The sequence below is a fragment of the Onychomys torridus genome, chromosome 12 (assembly GCF_903995425.1).
Source record: "Onychomys torridus chromosome 12, mOncTor1.1, whole genome shotgun sequence".
NCBI classification, from domain to species: domain Eukaryota; kingdom Metazoa; phylum Chordata; class Mammalia; order Rodentia; family Cricetidae; genus Onychomys; species Onychomys torridus.
Window position 1 is genome coordinate 44610295 of NC_050454.1, and position 21622 is coordinate 44631916.

General features: G+C 36.3%; 1 protein-coding gene and 1 long non-coding RNA gene across 4 annotated transcripts in view; one reads left to right on the top strand and one right to left on the bottom strand.

The window, feature by feature from the left end:
• Window positions 1-1764: 1764 nt before the first annotated feature.
• Window positions 1765-9140, top strand: LOC118593738. Its single transcript, XR_004946301.1, has 3 exons — window positions 1765-1848; window positions 4650-4708; window positions 8916-9140. It is a non-coding gene; the product is annotated as an uncharacterized LOC118593738 (long non-coding RNA).
• Cadm2 (cell adhesion molecule 2) overlaps window positions 5676-21622 on the bottom strand; it is a 956963-nt gene continuing 941016 nt past the window's right edge. For all 3 annotated transcript variants that reach the window (XM_036203220.1, XM_036203221.1, XM_036203219.1), the window contains 2 exons: window positions 8900-9025; window positions 5676-7808 (listed from right to left, as the gene is read on the bottom strand). In XM_036203220.1, the coding sequence (XP_036059113.1) occupies window positions 7690-7808; window positions 8900-9025 (245 nt within the window). In that variant the 3' untranslated portion in view covers window positions 5676-7689. The remainder of the gene's footprint in view (window positions 7809-8899; window positions 9026-21622) is intronic.

Consider the following 21622-nt stretch of genomic DNA (forward strand, 5'->3'; position numbering starts at 1 on the left):
GAAAAATATAAATGGAAAATAATATGACATGTTATTTAATAAAAACAAACCAGATACAAAAACTTGCCTTGTATTTACAGACAAATTTTAATGGAATATTTCATGGTCCAACACAAATATCAGACCCAATGGCACTAATTCTTGTACAGCCTTTGGCTTACCCTGTATAACAAAATCTGTTATTTAAAGTAGGCTACAAAATACCTCATGGTAAGTGAACTTCCAAAGACACAAAGAAAATCTTCCATAAATTTAAAAGCTTATCTCAAATTCTTATTGTTATAAGCTTAGGATGTATATTAGGTTAATTGCATTATCTTAGGTAGCTGAAATATATTGGTTAGAGTGTGAAAATAAAAATAAACTGTTTTAGATATTTTTGCTTCTGTTCCTAGTCAACATTAGTGAACACAAGTAAGTGGATGTAAAATCACTTTTACAAAGTTTTGAATGTTGGCAATCTCAAGCAAAATTCTTTATGTCAGCGACACTTTTTTTAACCCTTAGCCATCATATTACAAGGTTCATACATTTCAAGGAGTAATGATTAAATGCTATATCAGCAAGATAGTTATTTTTAAGTAGCTATCACTTTTTCTAAAAATGTTCCCTTTAGAAATTACAAGAAAGTTGTATGTCACTGAGGAAACCTAAAATAGATGGATATGTTATGCAATTGAGCAAAGATATTAAAAATCATGTATTTGGCATAACAGAGTATGTTTTACAACATCTTTTGTAACCTTTCACTGGAGAAAAGAAAGTTCATTTTTTCAGTGTTTGCTTTCAAGTCTAAAATGCACTAAATGAAGAAACAGTTCAGTAATGTCCAACCGATAACTAAAATTCAAATTTTATTTTTTTCCATATTTATCAGACAACTTTTTCTGAGGAGATTTTACTGAAAGGATGGAGTGTAAATGGGAACCCTGTAGGCATGTTTATAAGAGTTGTACATGACATATTTGAAGCGCCACTCAGTACACATTGAATACTTGGTAAGTATATAGGCATTATCAACATGCAAGTGTCATGTACTTATTTACTTATTTATTACAATATGCATTTTGTTTTGTGAAAATGTTCATGATAAGAGTAGATTCAATAATTGTGTTTGTTTTCTGTGAGATATGTTTCATTTTGTTGGATCTTCTTCACAGCACAGAATATATTTTAATGCTGTCATAAGTATACCCTTCCAAAAGATATGGATTTCATGTCATATAAATAGAACACTGTTTTTTTGAAGCTACAATACTGGGAACACCTGCAATTCTGGACACTGTTTTCAGAGATAAGTCTTTAAATTTTTTTTTAATATGGCAAACTTGTTTCAAGTTTGTTGACACTGAAATATTTATAATAAGAATGGAGCTTTCTTTAAGGAATCTTTATGGTTGAATAAAAAGCTGAACAACCAATTCACAAATATTAATAAGAACCAAACATGATGAAAGGAGATGCCATTCCAAACTCAGAAATCCTTGGGTCACTACTCAATTGCATCATTGAATCTACAACACGTACAATGAGTACAGAGAAATAAGTTTGTAAAAAAGATTAAAATGTTACATATTTATAAGGAGCAATACTACTAGCTTTGAAAGCTTCTAGATTGCTTTTCATTCTATTTATGAGATTTCAGTCAACACACCAGAACCACAGAGAAAAGCAAAGAGGAGAAATATAACAAGTGTTTACATTTTGTACTTGTCATTAACCGATTAGTGACTACTGCTTTCAACCGTTATATTTTATTGCGCATGACGTTCACTATCAGCAAATATAAAAACATGTCTACTAGGATCATGTACAAGGGAAAGCATCTAAAGAAAGAAAGCATTTGAGGTTTGACAGTACTGTGTGTTCGTGTAATGCTGCATTTCATGCTGCACTTAAAAGTCCATGTAGGAATCGCTACTGCTTTGACCCTGGATGTGGAAAAAGTGCTTAAGTGCTGAGCCCTGGTAGATTTTTCTTGTGCCCCTGCAATTGTCATTTGTCTTTTAACATCTTTGAAATATACAGCATATTTCCAAGGGGTATAGTGTTTCTCTTTACATCTTTTTCACATTTGGGCCCATTTTCTCCAAAATAATCACACATTTCATATATATATACATATATATGTATATATACATATATATGGAAAAGATGGTGAAGAGTAAACCAGACATTGTTCATAACATAACCACATAACATAGAAACATCTTACTTTAACTTTAAGCGTATTTTATAGATTCACCACCATAATTTCATAAATTTATGCAATCTAGTTTTTCCTGAAGAAAAATACGCTCATAAAATGGCATTTTCACTTTAACATATTTAAATTACATCATTGAAAAGTCCATGTTGTGCCTAGGCAGAAAAAGTGGGCTTTTGAGGCAATATTTTAATTATTTGGGGTTATTTGTTCATAAGGAGGCAGTTTTTTAATACTTAAATTTTGTTTATATAGATAACACTTCTCTGAAAATTAAAACCATATACATGATTTGTACTTAAAACACAGCACTGAATTTCAAGAAAATGTTACACTTTAAAAATGAAATCAAATATTAGATTGGATTGCAAAATGTTGCCATCAAATCACTTTTAAAAAGTTACAATTACAAAACAGCAAAATATTAACTAGGCATGGAAAGAACTGTCCTCACCAAGTGTTCATATTTTACCTATACGAAGCTAATGATAGAGAAGCTAAACAAACGCATATTCATACACCATAGAATACACTACAAGAAGTTGGCTTTTGAGATTTCCCAGGGAGTGGGGAGTGCATTGATATGAAAGTCCCAAAATGATGCTTCCTGGGATATCTTGTAAATATTTACTTCCTCTATTTATACTGAAGTATCATAGCCCATGTTAAAAGTGAGAGGTAGAAGAATTATTGTAAGTATGCATGGCAGAGAAATTACCAGCTATATCCAATAACTATTGCATTCAATATTAATCTCAATACATAAAAATGCTGATGATTTTAGAACCCATTCATATAGGCTGTCCATTTTAACTCTCTTTATTATCTTGCTACTTTCAATCCACTGCCTTTGGAAGGGTATAGAGAAGTGCAAAGGGCATGTTTGGGTTGCAATAGGGAGATAAAGAAAAGAGAATTTCCCCATTAAAATATATGACTTTAACTTCTAAATATACCCTATATTCTTTGACTAAATTTGTACTCATAATCAAAGTACTTCAATCTATTAAAGCACACACATTTCAAAGAAAGCTTAAGAATGTCAAATTCGATTAGAAATGAATCAAAGATTAAAATCCATGTTATTTCATTCTCTGTATTAATGTTAAACACTAAACCAAACACATTTCCTTTGTTATATCAATCATTACGAAAAAATATAACTTGTTGTTGCTAGTGCTTTAATACTTTAGAGGTGAATTAACAAACTCTTGGATCTTGTTAAGAGTATTTTAAATCCCTTTGCATTAAGTAACCAGCAATAGAATTACAGATATTGCACTGAGTATATTTCAATATTGCCAATGTGTATTTTAAAACAAATTATATTATCTACACTAAGATTTCCTCTTTCCCAGAATTCAAAATGCATATTATAATTACATGGGTTTCTGACATCCATACACAGCTAGTACAGGATACTTACATGTACATACACTGTAGTTACCTATATTTTTGCATAGTTTTTAGTGTGTACTTTGTGCCACTTAACAAAAAGCATTACTCATCAATATTTTTCTTTAGGGTGTTCACTTATTCCAGTTGTGATCACTGACTAATCATTTCATTTTTCTGGATCCATCACAGATTACCATTTGCTAAAGGGGGAAAAAAGGGCATTTTGCAAAAGGTTTCTGGGTTTAAAATATCATGGGAAGGTCGCAGTACAAAACATGAAGATTCTTGCTTTTTTCTTTCTTTCTTTTTTTTTTGTCCACAATTGGAAAACTGGAATTTTATATTTTCATCTTTTAAATTACACGTATGTCCAAATGGTGGGGAAGGAAGAGCGTTGTCCACGTGCCCAATGGTAAGACTTTGCAATAAGTGGCACTAAATCACACAATAACTGCTATGTTACATGGAAGAGCCATTTCTGCCGAACAGCTGCTGTACATGTGCCTATGTGGAATCTCAATGCTGCTACAGTCATGAGTACATAATTACAAGTGAGCCTGTCTTTTTAATTGAATATTTATATATATATTTTTACAAACAAACAAACAACAGCAACAAAAAACCAAGCAAAATAAATGAGGTGTTAGCTTCTTTGCCATAATCAGGAAAGCTGTTTTTTTTTCTTCTCTATTTGTTAGTTTAATTATAGATTTTTTATGAAAGACTAAACATCTTTAATGAAATCATCCAGTTTCTAGACTAAATCCCAATATCAGGTTCCTTAAATTGCTTTTTGTAATTTCTGGTAAAAGAAAAGAAGTTGGAATCTCTTTCTCTGTGTTCTTTTAATCTCTCTTTTTTTAAATGCACACACACACACACACACACACACACACACACACACACACTCACCCCCCCCCACACACAAACACATGCATACACCTGCATGCACACACAAACACATACACACACATACACATCAATATTTCAATAGGGTATTTTGTCTTTACTATTGCACTCATAAACATTTCCTTTCCCCACCTAGTTTTGGTCACCATTCTTGCATGGACATTCAAGAAGGAAAAGAAGACAAGAAGAATGTTGGTTAGATATTTCTGATGGAGAACAATCAGTGCACACTGTAAACATTTCTGGCAGAGAGGAACTTCTTGTTTAACAAATGATGCTCATAGTTCTTGAGGAGTATTTGCACACACTCCTTCCACTGAGTCCCCTTCCTACTGAACTCCCTTAGCAGAGACAGAAAGTGGCTCCATGTGCGTACATACAACTGTGCATATTTCAGACTTCTCAGTTGACATGAGTCCAATTTAGAAATCTTATCTCTCTCTTTTTTTTTTATTTGCTGGAATGGGGGAATGCCCAGAATTCTTGTAACTTATTTCCTTTAGTGAAAAAATCAAATGACCTTTCAATACAGAAAAGTGTAACTTCATCACTTTTTTTCATTAATAGGAAATGATATTCAATCAAACCTAGCTATGTTTAGTGGAAAACCATTTGATTAGAGCCCACAAATTTTTATCTGCCAGTGGTTTTCTTTTTACAAGTTCTAATGGATTTGTTTCTTGGAAGGGTTAAAAGAGTCAAATGTCTTGAAAGGCAAACAATTTTGGATTTCTAATTTTACAGTGATATAAATAATGATTGTGTTATTTAGGTAACAATTTTAGCAGTTGGAGCCAAGTAGAATATAGATGAAGAAGGATGTAAATACAGCATCGATGAAGAGTAGCAATTTTGCAAATGTATCCTGAAATTAGGCTTTAAATAGTAATTGATGATGCAGTTATACAACATACTTAGCAATAAGAACCTTTCCATTTTGTACTAACAGGATGAATTTTGCTGTGTGGAGTCTTTCTAAAGATTATGCATTGAAAGATATGAGCAGTTTATAGACCTATTCTAGTTTCAATGTGTCTAGAGGCACCTACCTGATTCTCTCAAACTACCATACTATATTAACATATTATTGCATTTTTCCACAGATGGTATGGAGTGAACTGTAAAAACAAGCATGCAATCACATCAATGCAGACTTATTTCCTTAAAATGTCATACTGTATATGATTTATTATGTTAACACTCAACCACATCATATTATTTATGTTCTGTATATTTTGAAAAAGTGCTGCTTGACTGACATCGTCCTTTTTCTTTTGTAAGAAATCAACAAGATAAATGCTACACAATTTAAAAAACTTAAAATTTCTAACATTTTCCTTAAAAGTTCAATACTTTTCGAATAAATAATCTAATATACAGCACCCTTGTCTTCCATTTGATATTAATACAGGATGTTGTATTCATTCTTGTTCCCCCCCCCAATAAATTCCAAGGTATTGTTAAAACTCTAGGCCATCATGCTGTCAGACTTCACAAATACAGCTACCATAGTGTAATATTTGTTTACTTCTTAAAGGTGCAATGCTTGTAAATGGGAAAATAAGTTTTAATCTAGTGGATTTTATTCTTTAGCTGTTAATAAATTTAATAAAAACTATTCTAGAAATATTATATTTCACCCAAAGAAATAAGACTTTATATTGACTCTGTGTCATAGTTAAGATTACAGAATTTCATAGTACTTCAATACACCAAAATTTCCAAATAATTCAGAGAAAGAGACTTTCACCTTGGAGTTAAAAGCATGGCAGGGGTTTTCTATCGCTCAACTGTTTCATAAGTTTGTACCTCACAGAATGCATAGACAGGAATGTAATATAAAGAATTAGTTCATTTATACAGAAAACATATCCTAAAGACTTCCTTTTTGGCAAATCAAAGTAGTTAAGCAGCCCTGAAACTGCCAAATTAAAATATGTAAGTTTTGTTTTTGTTTTTTAAATCAAACTAAGAGTTTGTTTTTAGGTTATTATTCAACTGTGGTTGTGATTTAAAACCTGAGGCTGTGCACTGGTTGTTAGCTTAAAATTACCTTTCCTTGTAACATTGTGCTTCCATTGTATAACAAATAAAAATTAACAAGAACTAGAAAAATTTGTTGTTGACAGTGCTAGGACATACAGACAAAAATACTAATATGTTATCTACTTATAATATCAGTTTAAGTAATATCTAAAGGGATATAATGGACATTAGAAAATGTGTACTTATGACTGAATAACCTACAGCCAAAAAAGTTAAATATGTATCAAATAATGTTTAATTGGATTTATTATATGCACTATATACAGATACTAAAATGTCTCAAAATTGTGCCCTACTTCAGTTTTGTTTAGGCAGGTGAATCCTCATGGAACAAATAAATTATAGAATCGAATAGAGAAATGAATGAAATCTTTATGATTCCCAAAGCAGTTAAATGTTTGTAATAATTTATTGGTAAATGAAGCTACAATAACCTAGTGGTAAGATCTATATAATAATATAAGGTGTCATGTAATGATTATAATCCATACACATGGTGCCTGTATCAAACACTAAATTTTAAAATAGCAACTTGATACAGTCTTACCAGTATGATCTCAAACATTCCCCAAACTACACTACAGTGTTTTCAGTTTGTGTTTTCTAGGGCATATGTTTCCACAACATGTTATCTTTGAAGATAGACAGGTAGAAAACATAATTTGTAAACCTCTAATCTTTGATTAAATGTAAGCACATTAGGCCATCACCTAATCCTGTGACTTGTGAAAACTGTCCAATGGCAGACCAATAATGTCTATGACTTAAAGGAAAACAAATATAGGGATGGGAGCTCTGCATACATCTCTTCAATGTATAAAAACAACTCAGTGTCATGATCCAGTGAGATGATTAACATTGTTAAGGCTGTATATTCAAGCACTGTATGTTAAAAGAGCAATGGTGTAAAATTTAGGCAATAAGAAATGTCCTGCATTATGGATGGTACAGTAATTAAAGGATGATGTTTTCAACTGCTGATTGTTGGTATACACTGGCTACTGAGAGCAGTACAGTATGGGTGTTAATAAAAGTAGTAGAGGATGGTTGGAATGGTTTCTGAATGATGATTGCCAGTTTTCTCCAGCAGTCAGCCTGGTAGGTAAAATTCAGAGCACAGGGCCTGAATTTTAAATGAAATACTCTTTCTTCTCTTCCGCGTTGACTTGGCTGCCTTCAGCATTGATAATGGCTGTGTCAGCATCCGGTGCGTCTTCTGCGCCTTTAGCTTCATTTGTTAGATATGTTCCTGTGGAAATGGAATAAAGGGATGTTAGTTCCAGGGAACTAATAAAATAACCAGCTTCAAAGATACCTTTGCTTATAAGTAAAAAGAGCCATGATTCCCACTTTTAAAATTCTATTTGTGGTGCAATCATTTAAAGACAGGAGTGAGGCTGAAATAATTAATATGTAATTTTGACTTCTTCAGTGATTGAGGAGACCATAAAGGAAGTTCAGCTAAGAAGATAGTGCCTCTTAGTAAGATGTATTCAGTTAGTGACCACCTTAAACGTTTACCATTTTTTTTGTTTAATCAAAACTGAGCTACCAAATGAAACAAACTAAAAATAAACATAAAAAACCAAAAGACCAAAAAAAAAAAAACAAAAACAAAAACAAACCCAAACCAAAAAAAAAAAAAATTTGAAAAAACTCAGAAAAGTAACAGAGTCTGTTTTGCATTGTCCAAATACTCCTGGGCATGAAAAATCATACTGAGCTATGTCAATAATCTTTAGAATAGGCTATTATAAAAATAAAATTTATAACATTTTAATTAAAAGTATTTTTTACTAAAAACAATTTTCTGACTAACAAGTCTACTTGGATTCCCATAAATGCATAACCAAAATTTTAACCAGAAACTTGAGTTGAATTTTATCATTACAAATATATTACGTTCCTTCTACTTTTGTTCTCATTTAGTTTTTTTAAACTCAGAATTACATTGATGTAGTAAAACAATAAACATTTAGACAATGACCAGAGTTCCCAGAGTGAGCCAGTGGTTCAGGGGGAAGGCCGTGATGTACATACCTTTCTCTGTCACTAAAATCCGACTACAAATGTTTCGTTGATGGTGCATGGTTTTGTTTATAGACTATGCGAATTGGTTTTCTACTGTTAAAGATGGCACAACATTTACTAATAAAATTAATGTTAAACCATTTGAAATACAATTATCATTGCTTCCCTGAAACACTTTAGGATTTAGGGCCCGCTTTCTTTCTATATCCCTGCTTCCAGTCACGTATATGCCTATAAGATTTCAGAATGAAATTAGTGTTTGCAAGGCTCTTATCAAAACTAAGAGAGCTTTCTTCAACCACTCCTCACCTTTATGTCTTGCCAGATACCGGCCAAGCAGAAAGATGGAGCACAGTGTAACAAACACAACTACAGCCACTATTCCTCCTATGAGAGCGTGATCAGGGCCATTCTGGCCAGCCAGAGAATTGGGATCTGGAAGAGAGCAAGGAAAATCATTTTAGTTAGTTAGTTCCTTTCTCCGGAACACACCTGTAACTAGAATGAGTCATTTTGAAGTAGCATATTTCTATTAAAATGAAATTATATTAACATATATTATTTCAGTCATTCAGTCAACAATACTGGCTGCGTGGCTACAGCACATGAAACACCTGAGGAGATAAAACTGGACAAATTAGGATTTTTTACCATTGAGCTTATATTTTAAGGAAAAGATAGCATGAATCAAATATACATAGGCAAGTTTTTGCAGTTACATATTTTTACTTGGTATTCACATTTGAAAGTATATATGTATATGTGAATCTCTACATAGATGTGAAAAATCCAAATGTACCATTTTAAAATAAAATTATGCCCATGTAAAATCTGGGGTTTAATAATTTTATATTTATCATTATACAAGTAACATTTGAGGCTCTGGAACTTGATAACTGCTCTAAAGCAGTCTTAAAAGAAATGTAACAATGATACTTTGGGGTACTCAACTTTAAAAATCCAGACAGTCATCACAAATAATTTCATCAGACGAAACTGAGGAGGAGAGAAAAGGAAGATTTGGGGAAAGACACTGTGCATTTGATGAAAGAGAGTAATAAGCTTTGGTGGCAGGGTTACACTCCTGGGAAACAACCACAGAAAGTGAGAGATAGATAAACACTAGTGAGAATTTCATGTTCATTGGATTGGTGCTTTCTGACAAAGTGACTGGAAAAAAATTATCAAGAACCATTTACAATCCTGCTGTTAATAAGGTTTTATTGGGAAGAGATAAACCATAAAAGATGAAAAGATCAAAAACATTCTAGGTGTTTGGACACTCAAATGTTTGAAAATTGCCAGTTCTGAAATTCATGTGACGAGGAGCAAAACTCAGTAAAACTTTCAGTAAGAAAATGCATCAAGGCAGGGCTGGAGAGATGGCTCAGACGTTAAGAGCACTGACTGCTCTTCCAGAGGTCCTGAGTTTAATTCCCAGCAACCACATGGTGGCTCCCAACCATCTGTAATGAGATTTGGTGCCCTCTTCTGGCCTGCAGGCAGAACACTGTATACATAATAAATCTTAAAGAAAAAGAAAAGAAAAGAAAATGCATCAAGACTCAGCTCTATGGCAAAGATCAAATAAACATAAGATCCTTCTTTCCCAACTGTCTTTTTGCAAAGACTCTCATGTGGTGTCTTATACTTTAGAGGCAGGATCCAGAGGAAAGAGAGAGGCAACAAATAAGTTATGGCTGGTACTAATGCATTAAAAAAAAAAACAAAAAACCTCTAAGAGTGGTTGTAGAAATGTGTAGCTGGGCGGTGGTGGCACACGCCTTTAATCCCAGCACTCTAGAGGCAGAGCCAGGGGGATCTTTGTGAGTTTGAGGCCAGCCTGGGCTACCAAGTGAGTTCCAGGAAAGGTACAAAGCTACACAGAGAAACCGTGTCTTGAAAAAAACAAACAAACAAGCAAACAAAAAGAAATGTGTATCTGACAAACAGATTTAGGAGTGTGATGTTTAACGGAACCAGTGTCCTGTCAAAGAACCATATCCAGACAAAAGCAACAACCTGTGTTTAAAACTTCAAACAACCTACAGACCCCTAAACTCTACAACAGGACGAAATGGAATATAAAAGCTGTGTAACCCTGATGGAGGTCATATTTCCTAGTACCTACTTCAAATGTAATCATGGAATAGGTCCTTACAGGTTGAAAGCAAAGAGGAAACATTGCCAACACTAAAGGGTGTTCTGATACTAGTATAGCATGCTTTCATTTTTTCCTTTTTCTTTTTCTTTTTTCTTTATTAAAAAATTTCTACTCACTCTACATACCACCCATAGGTCCCACCTCCTCTCTCCTCCCATCCACCAGCCCTCCCTCTCAAGCCACCCCACATTCCCACATCACCCAAATCAAGGTCTCCCATGGAGAGTCAATAGATCTCAGTACACTGAACCTAGGCAGATCCAAGCTCCTTCCCACTGCGCCAAGGCTGTGCAAGGTGTTGCACCATAGGCACCAGATTCGCAAAAGCCTGCCCAGGAACCAGGGATGGTTCCGAATTCCCCTGCCTGGGTGCCCCCCAAATGGTTCATGCCAAACAACCATCTTCTGTACCCAGAGAGCCTAGTCCAGTCCCATGGGGGTTCCACAGCCACCAGTCCACAGTTCATGGGCCTCCACTAGTGTGCTGTTCATCTCTGCATGTCTTCCTATCATGATCTCCACATCCCCGTCTGCAGAATCCCTCCTCTCTCTCATGGATTGGATTCCTAGAGCTCAGCCTGGTGCCTGACCACGAATCTCTAAATCTGCCTCCATCAGTCACTGGACTAGCATGCTTTCATAAGGAGTTTCCATTTACTTCTTATTTTCAAGTGTGAGTAGTGATAATTAAAGAGCAGATACAACACCTGTACATGGAGAACATAAGTGTATTTGAACACACTTGGGCAAGGAGTGGAAAGGGAATTCATGTGTAGCTTGTCTTATTCATGTGCCCGGCCTCGGGATAATGTAGTCGCATGGCAAAACTGCATACTTAAATACCTTAGAGTCTTAGTTGATAATACTGGCTTTATGGGATTATAGGTGGTCTCTGTGAACAGATAGTTTTTGTAAAGAAATGAAGATTAGAAGTATATTGGTAACCAGAAGGTCACACTAAGGTATGTTTCCTTTGCTTTTAATGCACAGAACTAAATGTTGTCCAGGCTCTCCTGATGCTGGGCAAAATCATGTAATATGTGTTTTAAACTAAGAATAAAAGTCCAGACAATACATGGTCCTTTAATGACCTACCTAGGTGAATTAATGAGATATATTGAATTTGAGAAATCCATTGGTATGAGTAATGTTACATAAAGAATGGAAAAAACAGGGGCCGTGTAAAAAAAAAAAACAGTCTTATAAACTGCAGTTCTTTCATAAAAATAAATAAATGGAACAATATCATTAAAAAGATGCCTTGAAGTGCTTGAAAGAACATACAAGCAAGCTAAAAAAGCTCAACTTTTTACAACAAGGAAAACAAAATTCAATCTGTTATAGCAGCTACCTTTAGCAATTTATATGGATTTAAATAGCCATATGTTTGTAGCAAAATCCATTCACCTCAAAAGAAAGAGAAAGACAAGAAAGAGGAATGATGCTTTCTTTCTTGTCTACCCTTACATCAAAGTTGACAAAGTTGTATCCTGTATTTCACTGTTAGAACCTTTGAGCTTCAAGATGTCTTATTGGATTTTTTTTTAGATGATTTCTTTCTTGAATTTTCTTCATGTCATGGATTGCTTTTTTCTCACTTTTTTGTATGGTCATGCACTTTGTCTTGCATCCTAAAGGTACCTAACAACCATTCTTTGAAATCTTTTCAGTCATTTATTCCCTTAAGATTTGTGACGCTCTGTTTTCTTTCCCGTGGAAGTCGGTATCATCCTTCCCTTTCATGTTTCTTATGCCACTTTGCAGACATTTGCATAGCTTATATTAGTGGGTGATTCATCCTATTTTATGAAGTACCTTTGGATGGAGAATATCTACTTTCTCTTTTAGATGAGCTGTTAGGTATCAGCTGGGTATTGGTGAAATTATTAAGGCCACTCCACATAGTTAAAGGAAGGTTTATTTTGTGGGGTAACTTACAAATGAAGGGGTAGGTTGAAGGGTCTGGCAAAGGTATAGCTCAGTCCGGCGGTGTTCTCCTTATTATGTTTGTACAGCTCATTTTAAATTGGAACAGATAATTAAAAATAGATTAATAATTAGTCATCTTGATAATCATACTCGTAGCCATGTTAGTTAAGTCTTCTAGATATTCAGAGAGATATTTCAGATAGACAGGTAATCCTCAAACACTTCAAAGGTCTACAGAATATGGCATTTAAAATATTTTTAAAATTTAGACTTTCTGGACAGTGAGACATGTCTGCTCCTGGCAGCACCAATTTACTTCAGAGAGGAGAATGGGCATTGAAGACACTCCATATGGAGTTTATCTTCACCTTGGCAAAAATAGCCATTTGGGCAAGAAACTGTTCTTGCCTGGACTGCTCGATCAACTGGACATGCAGGACCCATAGGAAGGTGACCACTGAACTTTGCTTGACAAAATGGTCCTTCAGGTTCCTGCTTCACAGAGGAAACTGCCAGACATTCTACAGGACACTGAGAGAAGTGAGCGAGAGACTCTAGCCCTGTGGGCTGAAGACAAATGCCCCAACTTTACAAAGGAACATTAGGTGACTGTCCAGGCTGCCAGCTGTCTCTGTCTACTTTTGCAAGACTCCTGAAAAATGCTTACATCCTTCTCCTGGTTCTCAGGTAGTATTATATCCTTCTGAGGTCTTTGATGTGGTTGAAGACTAGAGAGTTATAATTTCCTCAGTTATGATAAAAGATAAGTTAGATATAAAACCTTAGACTCATAAATATAAGATAGATAGGATATCTTCTTTAATATTGTAACTGTAATTCTTCCTTGATAATTGTTTTGTTATATGTAATTGTACTATGTAAAAGTTAAAACCTTCCTTAAAAAAAAAAAGGAAAGGGGAAGTGCTGTGGATATTGCTCTGTGTAAATAAAGTTCTGATTGGCCAGTGGCCAGGCAGGAAGTATAGGCAGGACAAGAGAGAAGAGAATTCTGGGAAGTAGAAGGCTGGGGAGAGACACCGCCAGCCGCCGCCATGAGAAGTAACATGTAAAGACACTGGGAAGCCACAAGCCATGTGGCAAAGTATAGACTAACAGAAATGGGTTAATTTAAGATAGAAGAAGTAGATAACAAGAAGCCTGCCACAGCCATACAGTTTCTAAACAATGTAAGTTTCTGTGTGCTTTCTTGGTTGGTTCTGAGAGACTGTGGGACTGGCGGGTGACAGAGATTTGTCCTGACTGGGCCAGGCAGGAAAATTCTAACTACAGCTGGGCAGCTGCTTGGCTTTGATTGTGGTAAGCTCAAAAGTGAAGCCTTTTTGGTTGCAGTCAACACCCGCAAGGCCTTTAACATTAAGATTTTCTGTTTTGAAAGCTCACTTTGTAAATGGTATTATATTTTTAAAATAATTTCCTTTCAGTTGTCTTTTATTTGTAGTCTTCTCAAACGTAGGTAAAATTTAAAATTTTGTGTAATCAAGTCTAATTTTTGCATCAGGACACAAAGAAATATGGGTAACAATGTTAAAATACTATGCCATAACAGAACATATCAATAGTAATCTATATTATCATTTAAAAAATTTATAGGAATCATATGTACAATACATTTTATATAATCCGTACTAATTTACTAAAAGATTTTGTAACAGGCCTCAAGACCTTAGTAGACCCAAAGATCTTAGCATACATGATGCCATGTTAGAGGCACCATTTTTAGAACCCTGCACATAGGCCCCAATACTTGCCAAAATGGAAACAAAGATCTAGTTTATAGTTTCAGGATCTAGTAAAGTCTTTAGATGTACTAACCTTGCTTTTTGGCTTCTGAAATTTAGCTTCCCCCTAACATTTTCTGCTAACTGAAGTGTCTTTACCAGGATGTGGTTTTTGTGCATTAAAGGTAAGAAAAGGTGAGGCTACATAATTTGGGTAAGATCCCCATGTAGCTTGCCAGCTCACAATAAAGATTTTCTATTGGCTTTAAGTGTATGACTGAAGCAGTTACCTTGGAACATTCTGTAGACTCCAACAAGACTCCCAGAGATACCAAGGGCAAGGGCAGCAGATCCCTAGGACCAGTAACTTGGGGAATGGATAGTTGCTAGGGAGTATGTACCTTGAGATGTTCCAGGGCCCCAGGCAATTCTCTTGCCTCTGCTTTGTCAACTCAGAGGCTCCCTGAAGCTTCCACCCCAAATAGGAAACTGCTGAAAGTCATCTGGATCTGAGTCTTCTGGAGGTGAGTCTCTTTATAGTGCCTTCTGCATAGGGCATTTAGGAAAAGCTGGACACAACCCAAATTCTGGTGTTTTGGGTCCATGTGAAATGGTGCCCCCTCCCCATCACCTTGACTATGTGTCACTCTGTGTCCCTCTGTTTCTGTCAGCTCTTTTGCTCAGAAAATCAGATCTGAAGGAAGATGGAACCGTTCTTAACCACCCTGCACTCTGTAGAGGAACTCTTAAGGGGAACACCAAAGAGGTGGCTATCTAACATACAAATAACTCAGACACTGCTGGACCATCCTTGTATTTGAGTCTGTAAAACTTTAGCATTAACCTTACCAGTCTGGTGCTAAATTATAACCCAATGTAGCCTTTCCGCTATTGCCTGGGAGTGACTGGTACAGTTCAGTCTGTCAGCTCTGACCTAGCAGATGTCCCATTACAAGAAGTAGATGAGGTACTGTATACTGATGGGATCAGTTTCTTTCAATGTGGAATCAGGCATGGCATAGCCACAGATGTCACCTGGCATAGGATAATGTGGGTTGAGTCACCCAGCACAAAGTGCTGAGTGTCTGGCATAACCCAGGCATGTTACTTCGGTGAGGGAAAAGCCATCACTCTGTACATAGACAGTCTGAATGTATTTGCCCTGGTCTGTGCCCATGTGACCCTCTACATAAAGAGGAGACTCTGCACCTCAGCAGGAAAGAAAATAAAGAAGATGAAGAAGAAGAAGAAGAAGAAGAAGAAGAAGAAGAAGAAGAAGAAGAAGAAGAAGAAGAAATCATGATTCTATTAGATGTCATATTGCTGCTAAAGAAGGTATGCATTATCCACAGCAAAGGACATCAAAATGGAAATCTCCAGAGGCACAAGAGAACCAAGCAGCAGACTTGGCTACCTAGAAGGTGGCCCTAAAGCCTGTGGAGCCTCTCCACATCAGGGTTACCCTGTCTGAATTGCTCTACTGCCCACCTTATACACAGGGATAAAGGGGAGAGGGGCAAAAAGGGAAGAGGAGACAAATGGGTGGTGTTTCTTGCCAGATGAGAGACCTGTACTTCCTGATGGCATTGGAAGACAGGTGGTCACCAAACTCCACCAGGCCACCTAACTGGGGTCAAATGAAACTGCTGATTTACTCAGGCTCAGATGCTACATCTCTCAACTACACAATTTTGTCAAGTATATTATATTGGGAGGTGCCACATATGTACACATGAACCCTAACGAAGGAAGAAAAGCCATGAAGGAGTCTGTGCCTGAGGAGTCACCCCAGAAACCAATGGGAGGTGGACTTTATAGACATCAAACTCAGTTCTTATGTATAGTAGTTGCAAATTTTCATAGAAACCTTCTCTGGATATGTGGAAACCAATCCCAACCAAATTGAGACAGCTTCAATAGTCACCAACTATTGAGAGCCACTGGTAGCAAAAGTCCATGGAGTATACAGCAGTGACAACTAGAGTTCAGAAGGTCAACCTATCAGAACTAAGGGTTCTGTTAGAGGAAACCGTCACTCAAGGTCTTATGGAGTTACTGCCTTTTGAATGAATTGGCTGTCTCTTGTAAACTTCTTGTGCAATAATAGCTATGATTCTCCCCATTTATCATGCATTTCCATGATATGTGCACATGTAATCTCAGGACTGCATCTCAATCTTGGGCACAACTTTCCCTATACATTTGGGGTAATAGGATAACTGTCCCCAGCTGGTGTTTATTTGTTATTAGCATAAATCTGGCCAGGGCCATTCTCCAGACAAAAGTATTTCAGCTAAGATACCTTTTTATCCAAGGACAAATGCAGATAAACATTAGCTCACCACACTTACAGATAAGAGAAAATAACTACTAGCAATTAAATCCCAACTCCTTACCTTCACCCAGGGTTATTTACACAAGACCCTAACTTAAGAGATTAACTGCTCACATTCCTGAGATGATGTTTTAGCCACTTGCTAGTTACTGAGTTAAGGTAGTTACTTCCCACTGACCCAAGGAGATTGCCATCAAAGCCAGGGAAGTGATAGGTGCCAAGCTTCTTTCTTGTGCAAATTAAGTTTTAATTACTCCTCAGCCAGGTGCTAATTCCTAGATTTTCTCCTCAGCAATTACTCCAAATGATGGTGCTTTTACTAAATGCTACATGCTCTGACATAGGTTGCTTAGCCATCAAGCATATGCCCCTCTGTACTAGAAAGCAACTGCAGCTAGGACAAGCAGGGAGGGGGGCTGGGGGTGTGGGTGGGGGAGTAGGAGGAGGGAGGGGTAGGAATAAAGAGAGACCAGAACTACGGAGCTCATAGCCAAGTTATCCACTGAGACATAAACCACCTTCCATGTAGATTTCTTTAAAATATTGCATCAAGAGACTACTAGGGGATGATTTACTTGCTCCTAAGGAGGAGCATGCCCCTTGGACTGTGTGTCTACAAGTGAAGAAAATGGGTTCTGATCTGGCTGACAACCCCCTTAGCTGCCAGAAGCCCAGGGAATACCATTGTGCTCAGTTGTAAACTCAGTCCTCCTGGTGCACACTGATCTCCCAAGCTCTAGAAAGGTAACCATCACTACCTACCTATGGTCATGGACAATGCAATTTCAATCCATAAATGTAAGGGCCTATTAGGAAACTGAAGATCATTATTGTAAAACTGGTATAATCTGGGGAGGAGTCAGGTTATTTATGAATGACCCAGGCCCAGACATCAAATTTACTATTTCCAAAGTAAAGTCATCAGACCCATCGACCCAAATGGACCCATCTTGGTACCTCAGGAATACGAGCCGCCTAAGGTGACAAGTCTCAAAACTTCAGTTTCCCCAGGAATTCCTTTGGTAACTATGGGGTTATAAGTTTAGAAGGCATCAGAAGTCAGGCCCTCGATGTTCAGAATGCTAGAAAGAATATATCAGTTCCTTAACTATTCTGAACTGAACACAGATCAGGATTGTTGGTTATGCCTGGAATGCAAGCCCCATATTATGTTGGGATTGGAACTAATCAAACAATAATCCTCATGTGTAATCCTAAGAGCTGCAAATGAACCCACTTAAACTCGAATGGGGGATCACCAAGGAAAGTGTGCCTGCTTAATTCATCATATAGTTCAAGAGGCTACTCCCTCACCAATGTTTGAGCTTGCCCACAAGCTTTATCCTAATGACCCAGGTCCTGGAGACAATGTGGAATGGCCCATGCCCTATGGTCCTCACTACTCATGAAAGTCACTACAATACCAACTAGATAATTCCTCCATTCAGATTCCTGTAGTCATATAAAGTAGGTTAATTCCAAGGAATGGTGGATGAGTGTATTTACAAACCACAGAGACTACCTGGTTTTGCTTTCATTAACAGCTTAACCAAGTGTGCATCTTCTCAATCTTTGCACTGGAGGAGAGCCCACTCCTTTGCATCCTCATGTATGTTATTTGGCAGGTGTTCATCTATAATGGAGAAGAGGGCAAGGCCACCTAAATCTAGATTTCTTGGCTTCCCCCTGTACAGGGAGTCATTCCCATTTTCATTCCCCTGCTAGTGGGGACAGGCTTCGCAGGCTCCACTGTACTTGGAACACCAGCCCTAGTTATGGGAAACAAGAACTTTAAGGAACTTGGTGCTCAAGTAGACACGGACTCGAGCAATCTAGAAAATTCTGCTTCTGGTCTGCAAGCCACATAGACTTCTTTGCAGAGGTTATCTTTCAGAATCAGAGAGGATGGACCTGTTCTTTTTGAGACACCAGGAGTCTTTAAGGCACTGGGAGAAACTTGTTGCTTCTGTGCCCACCAGTCAAAGGTAATTAAAGAAAGTTTAGCCACGGTTGACATTACCTCTAGGAAAGAGAAAGGAGATATCAAGACTGTGACAGTCTTTGTTCTTCTGGTACCAATCTCTCCACAATGACATGAATAAAACGCATTCACTGTAGTCAAAAAAGAACCATGGATTGACTTGCTTCTGTTTCAGGTGTTGATCCTGGGGCTACGAAAACCTGGAATTTATTGTCTGTAGACTGTCTGACTAATGAGCTTTGGGGATTTTCCTGGTCTGATCTGTAATATTCAGTGGGGTGTTGCCAATGTGTCTGGATTTGCATGAAGGCAAGGAATGTGAACCAAGATGGACTCAAGTCTCTACACCCAATGTACATTCATTTAAAAATATATCTTAGTTCCATCCATTTTCCTGCAAATTTCATGATGCCATTGTTTTTCTCTGCTGAGTAGTACTCCAATGTGTATATGTACCACATTTTCTTAATCCATTTTTCAGTTGACAGGCATCTAGGTTGTTTCCAGGTTCTGGCTATTACAAATAATACTGCTTTGAACATAGTTGAGCATGTATCTTTGTGGTATGATTGAGCATTCCTTGGGTATATGCTCAAGAGTGGTATGGCTGGGTCTTGAGGTAGATCTATTCCCAATTTTCTGAGAAACTGCCATACTGATTTCCACAGTGATTGTACAAGTTTGTACTCCCACCAAAAGTGGAGGAGTGTTCTCCTTGCTTCGAATCCTCTCCAACATAAGCTGTCACCAGTGTTTTTTTATCTTAGCCATTCTGACAAGTGTAAGGTGGTATCTCAGAGTCATTTTGATTTGCATCTCTCTGATGACTAATGATATTGAGCATTTCTTTAAATGTCTTTCAGCCGTTTGAGATTCTTCTTTTGAGAATTCTCTGTTTAGCGCTGTAGCCTATTTTTTAATTGGATTGTTCAGTATTTTGATGTCGAGTTTCTTGAGTTCTTTATACACTTTGGAGATCAGTCCTCTGTCAAATGTGGAGTTGGTGAAGATTTTTTCCCATTCTGTAGGCTTTCTTTTTGTTTTATTGACTGTGTCTTTTGCCCTACAAAAGTTCTCAGTTTCAAGAGGTCCCATTTATTAATTGTTGCTCTCAGTGTCTGTGCTACTAGTGTTATATTTAGTAAGTGATCTCCTATGCCAATGCATTCAAGAGTACTTCCTACTTACTCTTCTATCAAGTTCAGTGTAACTGAATTTATGTTGAGGTCTTTGATCCACTTGGATTTGAGTTTTGTGCATGGTGACAGATATGGACCTATTTGCAATCTTTTACATGTTGACATCTAGTTACACCAGCACCATTTGTTGAAGGTATTTTCTTTTTTCCATTGTATAGTTTTGTCTCTTTGTCAAAAATCAGGTGTTCATATGTGTGTGGATTAATGTCAGGGTCTTCAATTTGATTCCATTTGTCCATATGTCAGGTTTTATGCCAGTACCAAGCCATTTTTATTAATATAGCTCTGAGAGGTAACCCAGAATCAGAAGGACAAACATGGTATGTACTCACTCATAAGTGGATACTAGATATAAAGCAAAGGACAATAAGACTGCAACCCACAGAGCTAGGGAAGCTACCTAGCAGGGGGACCCTAGGATGACTGTGCTTTATAATAAGTTTTGGATTTGCCCACTCATTGGGCAAGCTTTAGTGAAACATTTCCCTATTAGGATAAGAACTTGTACTATATCAAGCTGATGAAAGAAAGTTCTGGCCACACTTTCAGGAGGGGAGGCTAAAATATTTTTTAGAATATAGATTAGCCTATAGAAAAATGTCTGCCATAAATCAAACAGTGAAGGGAAAAATGAATAGGGATCTCACTTACACAACTTAAGTAAAGCATAGCTCTCTGAATAGATGAAGATAGGTTTCTTTTGTATCCTAGAATCTAATCAATATTTATATGTATAATTCAGCTATCATTTGTTTTAAAGGGCTTATTGGGAAATGTTATCATTCTTACTATTTTCTACAGAGAAAATATTTTACTTTTTAAAATAATCCCGAACTTCTGAATTGCAGCCTGTTTTTATGTTTGAGCTATCTGTATATTATTCCTCGTGCAGTTGTACATAAAATGTTTTTACATTCAAAAAAGGGACGAATACTATAGAATTGTATGACATGAAATATATAGAATATACAAATTCTTAGAGACAGAAAGATTAGACATTATCTCAAGATGGAAAAGAAAGGAATATAGAGCAATGATTTCCTAAGTACAGAATCTCTGTTTTGTGTGATGGGAAAATCCCACAAATGGACAGTAGTATCAGGATATAATATCATGAATGTAATAAATCAATACAATTAATGTAATTAATGAATATCATAAATATAATTATTGAATGAATACTACAAATTAATCAATGAATACCACAAATGTAATTAATGAATATCATAAGTGAAATTTTAAATAAATTATATATATATATATATATATATATATATACATATACATATATCTTAGATTTCATTTTCCTAGTCATTAGAATTAATTCATAGTATTGGTATATCCTAGGCAAACACTTTAAAATATGCATTTCATTCTTGACCCATCAGATTTCAGATTTACCTCATTTCTAGAGTAATTTATGATCATTAAGAGAATAATATTTAAGTACTTACTATTTATTTTGTGTGATGGTCATGTGGATATGGGTGTATTTTTTTGTGTATAAATGCATGTGTGTGTATATAAATGCACATGTATGTGTTTACTGACAAAGAAGCCAGAGGTTAGCATTGTACATAGTTCCTCAATGACCATTCTCTTTGTGTTTTGAGACAGATCTGAAACTTAAAGATTAGTAGGTTGTCTAACCAATGAGCTGTGGAGATCTTCCTGTTTCACCTCCT